The 12,500-nt window shown below is 52.1% G+C and overlaps 1 protein-coding gene across 6 annotated transcripts in view; it reads left to right on the top strand.

The window, feature by feature from the left end:
- The window catches only part of jmjd1cb (jumonji domain containing 1Cb), an 83,224-nt gene that overhangs the window by 26,028 nt on the left and 44,696 nt on the right, over positions 1 to 12,500 (top strand). For all 6 annotated transcript variants that reach the window (XM_084669708.1, XM_084669705.1, XM_084669707.1 and 3 more), the window contains exon 2: positions 3,189 to 3,383. In XM_084669708.1, coding sequence (XP_084525834.1) covers positions 3,189 to 3,383 — 195 coding nt within the window. The remainder of the gene's footprint in view (positions 1 to 3,188; positions 3,384 to 12,500) is intronic.

Raw genomic sequence — 12,500 nt, 5'->3', positions numbered from 1 at the left:
GTTTCAACCTTTGGCCAGTTGTCCATATCAGTGTCCTGGGTGCAGATGTCCCTGGCAGGGGGTGGGGATGGAGCAGGGGCAGTCTAGGATACCACAGTAGAACAACGCAGGGGGAGATAGGGGCAGATATAATCACCCTCTCTCTGTGCGGTGTCTCTCTCACAATGTATCGGTTGTTCTCCATCTCGAGCACTTCGTCTTGCTTATACTATATTTTTCTCATTCACTCTCACATTCTCATGTCGTTTGACAATTACAAACCATTCAGAATAGGTCGGGCTGATCAAATGAGACAGGAAGGCTGTTTGCGTGCTAGTGTTTGGAATGGTGTGTGTGTGTGTCTGAAACTGTGTGTGTGTGTGTGTGAGAGAGAGCCACAGTGTCTAACCAGGAGTGACCTATTTTCCCTCTCGTCTGTGGTTGATGAGGACTGTGTAATTACAGGCCTTGCCTGGCAGAAAGCAGAGACACCAGAAGATGTTTTCCTCCGAGTTCACTTCCTTTCTTGCACCATGGTTTTTCAGGTTTCTTCAGCGATGATATTTCCAAGATGCTTGTCTATATACCAGTTCTAGTATACAAGACTGTGTTTGTAGTATGCTAGGTTACACCCAGTCTAATAGACTAGACAGTGTTAGCTGTCTAGGATATTAGAGTTAGTATCTAGAATATATCTAGTTAGTTGCTTGGCTGTACAAATCCTAGTGTCCTAACAGTACTGTGTCACTTGTATGCAAGGCTGCGGTGCTAGTAAACAAGGCTTTGACAATGCTGTAGTGTTGCACGTAGCAGGGCCAGCATGTTGTGCCAGCCTGTGCCATAGTTGCATCGTGCCAAGCTGTGCCTGGTCTCCCCACCCAGGCCATGGGCTGCCACTAATCCCCAGTTGGCAGCCTGGCCACGGGCTGACCGGTCGCAGCCTAGACACACACACACACACACACACACACACACACAAACAACAACCTCCTTCGCCTCTTCAGTACTATCCTGCTTTCGCCTGCCCTCTGTCTTCCCTTGAACCCGTCTTTTTTCCTTTCTTTCCCTCCCCTTCCCTCAATCTCTTTCTGTGGCTAATGAGGAAGACTCCTTTTTAACTGAACCTTAGTGCCCTGGAAAGGAGCAGTCTTAGCTAGAGGAAACACTCGGTCTGGTTCTAAGTGTTGAATTGTCAGCCAATGGAGGTAACGCTAGTCTTTGTCCAAGGTAGAGGAGCGAGAGAGAGAGAGAGAGAGAGAGAGAGAGAGAGAGAGAGAGAGAGAGAGAGGGAGAGGGGGAGAGGGGGAGAGGGGGAGAGAGAGGGGGAAGGAGAGAGCGAGAGTGAGAGGGGGAGAGAGAGCGAGAGAGAGCGAGAGAGTGAGAGAGAGAGTGAGAGAGAGAGTGAGAGAGATAGAGAAGGTGGGAGAGGGGGAGAGAGAGAGAGAGAAGGTGGGAGAGGGGGAGAGAGAGACAGAGAGAGACAGAGAGACAGAGAGACAGAGAGACAGAGAGACAGAGACAGAGAGAGAGAGAGAGAGAGAGAGAGAGAGAGAGAGAGAGAGAGAGAGAGAGAGAGAGAGAGAGAGAGAGAGAGAGAGAGAGAGAGGAGAGTTGTCCTTGATGGTGTAGGTGAGGTGGAGTCGCTCGTCCTCTGTGATCGGAGGGTCTGGTGTTGGTGCTGATTTACAGGGTAGGGGGAGGGATGAGAGAGATGGAGAGAGGGAGAGGGTGAGTAGGGAGACATGCACTCAGTGATCCCACTTGCTGCCAGCGGAGTGATGAGGGGGAGGGGCTTGTGTGGGGCACTGAGCCGAGCAGGGTGGGGGTGGGGAGAGAGAGGAATGGAGGGGAGGAAAGAGGGAGCGAAAACGAGGGATAGCTGGCGTGTGGTGGGGGAGGGGAGCGTCAGAGGGCATAGTCACGTGTGCTGCTCCGAGAGAGAGGGAGAGGGAGAGGGAGAGGGAGAGAGAGAGAGAGGGAGAGAGGGAGGGAGGGAGGGGGAGAGAGAGAGAGAGAGAGAGAGAGAGAGAGAGAGAGAGAGAGAGAGAGAGAGAGAGAGGGAGAGAAGGAGAGAGGGAGGGGGGGAGGGAGGGAGGGAGGGAGAGAGAGAGAGAGAGAGAGAGAGAGAGAGAGAGGGCGAGAGGGAGGGGGGAGGGAGGGAGGGAGGGAGGGAGGGAGGGAGGGAGGGAGGGAGGGAGGGAGGGAGGGAGAGATAGAGAGGGAGAGAGAGATATGAAAAGGAGGGAACGGAGGGAACGATGGATTGATGAGTAGGAGGTTGATCTGACTTGGTGTCAGTGCAGTGACAGCCCTGTTCCTCACTTGTTCTCTGTCTCTCTCTCTCTCTCTCTCTCTCACACACACAACACATTGAGCATTAGGAATGGTGTCGATGATAAATGGGATCTGTGAATCATTTTTGGTCGAAAATCCACATTGCACAACCTGCGCCTGTTAGCACTCTTGTCATTCACATGGGGTTAGGGTTGTGCAACACGACGTGTTTGGAAACTGGAGTTTCCCTCTCAATGCTTCTCCTTTGTCTCTGACACCCAGTGTGTGTCGAGCGTCCGCACACCGTGCTGAGACAAAAAACCCTCAATCATACACAGCCGGCGTGACATCATTTGTATCAGCCTCTGAAGGAAAGCTCGTGAGCTCACGCTGTCCTGAACGTTTAAATGAGGTGTGTGGGAGTGAACCGTGGGAAGTGCTCGGAGATAACATCGGCTGTCACTTACATGCACGCACACACACACACACACACACTTTAAGCTCGGGCCTGTTTGTTGTTTCGTGTCGTCTTCTGTTGGTCCTGTAGCAGAGTGCTTGACTTGGCTTAGTCCTCCCTGGCTACAGGAGGTAATAGGTCAACACCTCACATTCTTATCTGCTGGGAGGAGTTGCCTATTAAAAAGAACTCTTGGTCTGTGCTGTTGACCACTCAACACATCATTAACCTTCAGACCCAGCCCACATATCAGTGTTCCTCTGTGGAAGTACCAGCTGGAGAACCAGCAGGCCTATGATATAGTGCACTTGTTCACACTGGCTGGTCCAATCCGCTCGTTTGTTATGATTATTATGACCTGTGGTTTGGCCATCTATTTCTCATGTTGAAATGAAAATGAATCAACAAACAATGATGCTCTTCCTGTTTGGAGTACATGAACCGAATCTAACGCCTGCCTCTCTCCCCTTGACTGCAGGTGTATGTGGAGTTTGACGACCAGGAGTGGGAGAAGCGCGAGTGGGTGAAGGTGTACGAGGACTTCCAGGTGTTCCTGCTGGAGCACCAGCTGGTCTGGGCCAAGAGGAAGGAGGGAGGAGGAGAGAGAGAGAGAGGAGGAGGACTGCTGCAGGGCCAAGGGACCAAGGCTAAACACATCCAGTGGCCCACCCTGGTGAGTTGATAGCCATGACGCACATATTACACGCACACACACACACACACTACACACGCACACTTTCAGCCACTGTGGAAAACCATGTCATACAATATGTAGAGTTTATTTCTTGCATTCATTGCCGTGTTGTGTACAGGCATTGTAGATATTTATTGAAGGTTTCCTCGACGATCTTTTGCTAACACAGTTACCTTTATCAGATCATATGCATTTAATATACTGTTATGGTTCTGATCTCACGGCAGCATTGGTCCTGAATTTCAGCTTTATGGAAGCCAACTGTTCTATACAGTATGTACTCACATGGCTCTTGTGTGGTGGCGCTTGTGTTTACTGCAGAGCACTCACAGTTGCAGCTGTGTGTTCTCTCACACACACACTTCACAACACGCTGGTTGTTATGAGGAATGGGGTGATTTGGGGCTTTCTGAAGTGGGAGGTCTGTGTCTGACAATAAACTCATTATTTATTTGGAGAGAGGTTTGGTCCCACGGAGCACTTGGGGAAAATGAGAGTTGGTGCGATGATCTGTGTGTAAGCACACGTGCACGCAGAGACACACACACGCGCACACCAGCACGCATAAGAACATTGGGCTAAACAGGCGATCACAGGGGGGGTTTGGATTTTGTTTGTGGATGTGTGTTGTCTCCGTGCCTCTGACAGGCCTATGAATGTTTAACAGCTTCGGTGTTGGGCCTGCTCTCGGATAGGGGAGAGATGGGTGTGTTGCCGAGGAAATGTGCTGTTTTGATTATGTAACGCAGCACACAGCGCCATCTGCCACACGCAGGGGAGATAAGAGTTCAAAGTCTGTCAGTGAGAGAGAGAACGGGGGAGGCAGATCAACTGATGGGGAGGGAGGGAGGGAGGGAGGGAGGGAGGGAGGGAGGGAGGGAGGGAGGGAGGGAGGGAGGGAGGGAGGGAGGGAGGGAGGGAGGGAGGGAGGGAGGGAGGGAGGGAGGAGGGTTGGATGAAAAGTGACAGATATGGAGACAGTAGTAGGCCTACACTCTGGCTTTTCTTTTTATCTTTGATACTCGGTACAAAGATATACACACACAAACACACTTTACACATTACAAACACACTTTTGTGTATAAAAAAATAAATAATCTAATCTCTGCCCACCCTTTGGGTCTAGACTGGTCTGTAATGGTTTTTCTCCAGGGAGGTCAGGGAGGTCAGCGCAATGCCCTCTCCAGCAGCACCTCCAGGTTAACGACCACCATAACTCAGGGTGACTGCCCCAGACCAGCTCCTCGGGCACCAGGCACCAGGCGGGGCTCTCTCTGCCTTGTTATTAAACCATTATGTAACGTAGGCCTAATTACCTCAGCTAACTCCTCGCCAAACGCTAATTACACTCCCCATTCATCTCTTTGTCCCAGCATCAGCTGTGCTACTACTATTGTTGTCGGTCTTCATCTTTTCACCTCTTCTCCTTTCTGCAATTTTTTCTCTCTCACCCACTCTCTCTCACCCACTCTCTCTCATCCACTCTCTCTCACCCACTCTCTCTCACCCACTCTCTCTCACCCACTCTCTCTCACCCACTCTCTCTCATCCACTCTCTCTCACCCACTCTCTCTCACCCACTCTCTCTCATCCACTCTCTCTCATCCACTCTCTCTCACCCACTCTCTCTCACCCACTCTCTCTCACCCACTCTCTCTCACCCACTCTCTCTCACCCACTCTCTCTCATCCACTCTCTTTCCTTATTCTTCCTCACAGTGCAGTCATTATCCCTGTCCTTTGACTGTCTTCCCTTTCTCCGGTTCTTTCTCCCGCCGTTTCTCTCTGGTTACCTCTGTCTGTAGTCCTCTTTCCCTAACACAATCACAGCAGCTGGACTCTTTATTGTAGCTGGTCTTGCTTCCAGCAGAGAAGACATTTGCAGCCTTTACTTAGTCTTCCTGAGTCAGCATCTTGCTTCATCCAGTCTCTTTCTCTTTGAATCCCACCCCCCTTTGTCTCTTTCTGTCTCTCTCTTTCTTTGCTTCTCTCTCTGTCACTCTCTCTGTCACTCTCTCTGTCACTCTCTCTCTCTCTGTCTCTGTCTCTCTCTCTCTCTTTCTCTCTCTTTCTCTCTCTCAACGCACCATCACCTGCAGCTCTGGGGTCAAAAGCTGTGTCTGTGTCTAGTCTATGTTGTACCTGCGCTCTGATTCTGATCCTGATGTCACCCAGGCCAACCCAGGGCTTCAGGGTTTAGCCTACTTGACTGGGCTTGACTGGGCTTGACTGATCCAGAGACCATTGACTGATACACAAACCTATGTATTTCTTCCTCTGCCATGTGGGGTATGGATGTCAGTGCGCACGTGAACATGTGTTGGTGTTAATTGTGTCCCTATTAGTGATCCGATCCAGTGCTCTGCTCGAGATATGTGTTCCTAGAACTAGCTACGGACTGTGCTGTTAAGTCTGTTGACAGGCGTATTTATGCGAGCTCTGAGTGAAACTGGCTGATTCTGACAGCCTAATGTCCATGTTTACAAACACTGGGCGTCACAGGCACGTACACACACGCTTCCACACAGGCGAGCGGCCCCCCTTCCTCTGGGTTTTGAGCAGCCCGTCATGCTCGCGGGATAGATTATGCAGCGAGCGTTGCGTGGGGTGGAATGCAGAATATGAAATCACTCCTGTGAAGAACAATGGGGTTGATTTATAATCCTGAAAGCAGCCGCATGAGAAGTCATTACTCCGTCCAGCCAGTGAGCCAGAGCAGGCTGAGGCGAGCTGGCCTGGTGGGGTGCTGGGCTGGAGGGTGGCTGGCCTGGTGGGGTGCTGGCCTGGTGGGGTGCTGGGCTGGAGGGTGGCTGGGCTGGAGGGTGGCTGGGCTGGAGGGGTGCTGGGCTGGAGGGTGGCTGGGCTGAAGGGGTGATGGCCTGGTGGGGTGCTGGGCTGGAGGGTGGCTGGGCTGAAGGGGTGCTGGCCTGGTGGGGTGCTGGGCTGGAGGGTGGCTGGGCTGAAGGGGTGCTGGCCTGGTGGGGTGCTGGGCTGGAGGGTGGCTGGGCTGAAGGGGTGCTGGCCTGGTGGGGTGCTGGGCTGGAGGGTGGCTGGGCTGAAGGGGTGCTGGCCTGGTGGGGTGCTGGGCTGGAGGGTGGCTGGGCTGAAGGGGTGCTGGCCTGGTGGGGTGCTGGGCTGGAGGGTGGCTGGGCTGAAGGGGTGCTGGCCTGGTGGGGTGCTGGGCTGGAGGGTGGCTGGGCTGAAGGGGTGCTGGCCTGGTGGGGTGCTGGGCTGGAGGGTGGCTGGGCTGGAGGGTGGCTGGGCTGGAGGGGTGCTGGCCTGGAGGGGTGCTGGCCTGGAGGGGTGCTGGGCTGGAGGGTGGCTGGGCTGAAGGGGTGCTGGCCTGGAGGGGTGCTGGCCTGGAGGGGTGCTGGACTGGAGGAGTGCTGGGCTGGAGGGGTGCTGGGCTGGAGGGGTGCTGGCCTGGAGGGGTGCTGGGCTGGAGGGGTGCTGGACTGGAGGGGTGCTGGCCTGGAGGGGTGCTGGGCTGGAGGGGTGCTGGGCTGGAGGGGTGCTGGGCTGGAGGGGTGCTGGACTGGAGGGGTGCTGGCCTGGAGGGGTGCTGGGCTGGAGGGGTGCTGGGCTGGAGGGGTGCTGGGCTGGAGGCGAGCTGGGCTTGTGGGTAGCTGGCCTTGCCGACTCACTGGTTCCGGAAGGTTTTTGACCAGCTGTCAGCTGTCATCCACTCTGTTGATACAGCTGATCCAGGGCAATAGGTTACACTCAATATAACCCAGGCTCATGGTGTGTAGTGTGACATGTGCTCATGTTGTCTACATTATCCATGTTTAGGATGGGGTATGTTTGTTGCTTGTCTATTTGACTCTATGGGTGACTGTACAGGATAGTTGCTAAGCGGGATCTTCCCAATCTTTCCTGTTGAGCAGCATATTCTGGTCTGTCCAGATGATCCCTGACCTCTCAAACACAGCTGTCCCCCATGCAGAGCTCTAAACCCCCCTTTGTAATGCCCCCTCCTGGATCCCTCGAGGAAATGATTAACTCTGTGAGACCAGCCCCCCCTCCTTCTGTATGTCTGCTCTCCTCCTGATTCTCTCTCTCCACCCTCCCCCCTGCTCCCCCCCTGCTCTCCTCCTGCTCCTCTCTCTCTCTCTCTCTCTCTCTCTCTCTCTGTCTCTCTCTCTCTCCACCCCCCCCCCCCCCCGCTCTCCTCTCCCATGGGGGTGTCTGTGTCAGCTGTCATCAAGACAAATGCAGGACATGCGGTTTACTTTACCTCCTCTCCTCCTCCTTCCTCCCCCTCTTTCCTCTCCTCCAACACTAGCTTATGTTACCCCCCTGCCCTGCCCCCCCCTACACACACACACACACACCTAACACACCACACACACTAGTTTACTTTATCCTGACTCTTCTGCCATGCTGCTCTTTATCACATGCATACTTGAATTCTCTCTCTCTCTGTCTCTCTGTCTCTCTGTCTCTCTCTCTCTCTCTCTCTCTCTCTCTCTCTCTCTCTCTCTCTCTCTCTCATACACACACACAAACCAGTTTACTTTACCCCCTTACCCCCATCACACACACACACACACACACACACACACACACTGACCTTGGTGCCATATTCAATATTAGCTCACGAGGCCGTCCCGTAAACAAGGTAGCACTTCCTGTCTTTCTATTTATAGACATCTGCTTGCTCCCCCTTTAGAGTATGGCCATGTTTGTGTGACTGGGGCGTGTGTCGGCACTGGTGCTTCCAGGTACATACACATGTCTTCCTGCTGAGGACTTTTCATTAGCTAACACCCCTGGCCTGTCCCGCGTGCTGCCTGTTAGACCCCCAGCAGCCTGTCAGCAGCCGCCAGCCTGATGGATGGAACCAGGGTTTTATTCTGATTAGCGGAGGACCTTCAAGAACTCTCGGCCGCCGCTCCAGAACTCTGTGCTCTCTCTCTCCCTTTCTCTCTCTCTCTCTCTCTCTCTCTCTCTCTCTCTCTCTCTCTCTCTCTCTCTCTCTCTCTCTCTCTCTCTCGCTCCCTGCACCGCGGTCGTTAAAATGTCACTGGACTTTTCGAGTGTTCTAGAATGCGGTCTAGTTGCTCTGCTCGGCCGTAAAAAGGTTGGGTGGTTTTGTTTATCTTGTGTTACTGGCTCAACAGACCTCGCCCTCCATGACCTCTACCCCCTGAGTTTCTAGTCATCTGCTTAAGTGTGTGTGCGTGTGCGTGTGCATGTGTGTGTGTGTGTGTGTGTGCTTCTGCGTGTGTGCGTGCGTTGAGCTGCCTGAGGGGGTAGTGCAGGCCTGCCTGTAATAAAGAACACTGTGTCAGGCTGTCATTCTACAGATGTATGACTGTGTGCCTGTCTGTGTTGATGTGTGTGTTTATGTGTGTGCGTGTGTGCCTGTCTGTGCATGTGTGTGTGTGTGTGTTTATGTGTGTGCGTGTGTGCCTGTCTGTGCATGTGTGTGTTTTTTTACCTACTGTATCTCACTGTGGTCGCGTTTTAGCTCATTGTGTCGGGTGTGTTGTCGTTCAGAGGTGTGTGTGTGTATGTGGTGCATGTGTTCAGAGGTGTGTGTGTGTATGTGGTGCATGTGTTCAGAGGTGTGTGTGTGTATGTGGTGCATGTGTTCAGAGGTGTGTATGTGTATGTGGTGCATGTGTTCAGAGGTGTGTATGTGTATGTGGTGCATGTGTTCAGAGGTGTGGGTGTGTATGTGGTGCATGTGTTCAGAGGGAGGCGCACGCAGACAGGCAGTACACAGATGATCCTTCACTGCCAACTGCACAGCTGGCTCCTTAATGGCAGCAATCAGAGCCAGGCTGCATTTACAGGGAGAGCCTGGGGCTGCTTCCCCTTCCATCCAGAAGGGGTTGGACCTGGTGTGTGTGTGTGTGTGTGTGTAATGTCTTAATGGGGGAGGGGCTATTGTGGTTGAGTTATTGAGTCAATCTGAGGGGTGGGGCTGGTGCAGTAGACCCCCACCCCTACCCTCCTCTGTGCTCTGGAAAAATGACATGACTTCATGGTACATTGACACACACACACACACGTATGTGCATACACACACACATGCACACCCACCCAGCCCCTTTGTGTGTATGTGCAGCCCCTGACTGCTCTCTTTCTACATTTGTCTTTAATTAGTCTCTCTCAGCTCTCTCATCTCCTCCTTGGCCCTTCCTGTGTTCCCTACCGTGACCAAAGCAGAACAATGTAGCCTACATCGGCTGCCTCACCGAGACAAATCCACTTCATTCACTCTCACTTGAACTTTTGTCTTTGTGTAGTGGGAGAAGGGGAGAGATGGAGATAGAAAGACATTGTGGGATGGTCGTAGGCCTCTTTGACTCTGCAGAGTAGAACAGTCAGATGAACACAAAACCTTGATTGTAAGTCCCTGTTTTTGGAAAAGCCCCCTTCTCTTTCTCCTTCCTTCTCACTCGCTCACTCTCCGTCTCTCTCTCCACAGCTCTATCTCTCTCACACCATTCTGTCTTTGTCTCTCTCTCTCTCTTCTCTGTGTCTCTCTTACTCGCTCTATCCATCTCTCTCATGATGATGGAGCTATTTTCCATGTTGTAGATGGATGATTTTCCCAGATGCCCTTGCGGCGGCAGCATTTGCCGTAGCAGCAGGGAAAAGCCAGTCCCAAAGTCCCCTGTGTCCGTCCCACAATTCCAAGCGGCTTCCGTCATCCCTATAAGGGCTGGAGAGGAGCCAGACAGCTCAATATATTTCCTTTTCCTTGGCAGGAAAGTGTCACACTGGATAGGAAGGGGAGCTTGGCAACCAGGAAGGAGACTGATATTACAATGTGTCACTACTGACTGCTACCTCAAGGTAGCAGGCTCTGTTGAAGTAGTGAATAATGGTTCTCTTGAAGTTGTGTATAGTCTTTGAGATGTCTCTCTCTGTGCTGTGGAGCAAACACAAGTTCACTATGCAGAGAAGCTGCAGTTAAAAAGTTGGCAGTGCAGGAGAACTGTCTAAAGCCTTTTTCTGACCTCTGGCATTTCCTCTGCTTGTACATTACCCTGGCACATTGCCCAGTCTCTCTCCTCTCTCCTCTACTCAGCTCCTCACTGGTGGATGATGACAGACAGTTAGAGAGCAGAGGACAGCTCAGCGCTATGCAAAGTTACATTGTGTATGTGTGCAGGCAAGTGAAAGGGAGGTCTGTGAGTCTGGGTCAAGCTATGATAGACTTCTGCTGGGCTGTGCAATGGCTGGCTGCCCCCTTTAAAGTGTGTGTGTGTGTGTCTGTGTGTGTGTGCTTGTGTGTGTCAATGTGGGTGTGGGGGTGGTTGTGCTGTACTGCATTTCACCTTTCTGACTTTGATACAGGAGTTAGGGCAGCTGCAAGTTTCTTGCTGAGCCTGAATATCAGTGACCTTTTGCTGCACCAGCTTGTATACACACACACACACACACAAAGAGAGAGAGCGGTGCAGCCCGGCCGGTCACATTGTCACTAGTCAGTGTTATTTTTCTTCTTCAACCAGAGGAAGTGCTCACACCCCATTTGGGTTGCGGTGTGTGTCTGTGTGTGTGGGTGTGTTCAGAGGAAGTGAGTAAGGGGTTTCCTGTTTGGTAACTCTGCCAGAGTGTGATTCAGACAAGAAGAGAAGCGTAGAGGATGGGTGGTTTAATATGGGTCTACTTCCATAAAAAGCGAGATCTCATTGTTGTCAAAACACTCTAGGTAGGACTTATTTTGTTGTATCAGCATATGGTTGGCTACTAGGATCTACAATACAAATTGCACTGTGCATGATACCTACAGACTGTTACTTACTCAGACCACCAAACTATTGTTAGAATTGTACACTTCTGATACTTGACTTTCCGGGTCTTTTCTGTATAGCTTGTAACTGCTTGAATAATGTCCAAAGCCCTTGGTTAGCCTTGCTCAGCATAGTTGCCAGTTGTAGCTAGGCTACACAGTGACATAAGGCTTGGCATGTTGTAATGAGGTGTGCAGGAGACCTATTTAAGTCACTCCTGTTGTTGTTTTTCGACACCCCTCCAAATTTCTCAGCATTCAGCAAATCTCTTCAGGTTGAGCATGGCAGCTTGCACCGTAGACCTTGTGGGTGTGCCTCCCACAGGGACTTCATAGATTAGCGAGAATGGATTATCTATGCGAAGGCTGTACTGTATTTCACTGTGGATGAAATGGGACAGGCCTATGTTTGGTGGGCCTCCATCCTCTATGCTGTGAAGGACCAGAGGGGGACCCAGCAGGGATGGTGGGAGAGATTGCCTTCAGAGAGGCTCAGCTGAAACATCAGGTTGTTTACTTGTAGTGATGAGCTCATCGACTGCTCATGACGTGCGTACAATTGAATTCCAGAGGGTTTTCTCCCTCCGGACATCCCTACCATTTTCTGTCCATCTCCGATTTTTCTCTCTCCCCCATTTTATTGAAGAGACCAGACCCAATCTGCCTCCGCACAGTGAAAAGGCTGAATGAGTCATCCCTGTTCTCTCTCACACTCTCACGCACACCGACTCCCCAGTGTGTGCGAGTGAGCTGCCTCTGACACGTGAGCCTATAAAGAAGTCATCCACCCTCCTCAACCCACACCCACGTGTGATGGGGCCAGTCAGGTGGGGCATCATCTGCCGTTGCTTGACGTCTTGTATTTGTGCAGCCTGGCCATGTGTGAGTTGAGGTGTACACTTGATTGCCCGTCGGTGGCAGAACCTCTATCTCCCTCGTTGATGATTCAGTGGACGTGTTGTTGCGCCACACCATCCACGCTCATCCCGGCTGGGCCAGTTTGTCTGAGAGGAAGTATTCTAGGGGGAACGAGGGCCGCGAGTCTTTTATCAATGTTAGTCAACAAGCAACAGTCTCCCAGACACCCAGCCAGTGTTGCTGGGGACAGTGTCCACAGAGGCCAAGTGCTACACATCTAGGTCATGGCTTCCTGGTTCACTGGGACTCTTATTACCTTCCTCTTGGGAGGTGTTTCGTCAATGCTGTTACATCACCATGTCTCTTGACCACAGTGGAACCTTGAATATGACAGACAGGGGGAAGAAGGCGGGTAGGCAAGTCTATTGGAGTCCGGAGAGTCTTTATTGTAAAACAAAGACGGCGTGTGATTTTCTGTTGTCTTTG

This window comes from Hypomesus nipponensis, chromosome 13 (genome assembly GCF_054491055.1).
Source record: "Hypomesus nipponensis isolate SF chromosome 13, ASM5449105v1, whole genome shotgun sequence".
Taxonomy (NCBI): Eukaryota; Metazoa; Chordata; class Actinopteri; order Osmeriformes; family Osmeridae; genus Hypomesus; species Hypomesus nipponensis.
Note: the sequence above shows the minus strand (reverse complement) of the source record. Positions and strands in the feature narration are given on the sequence as shown.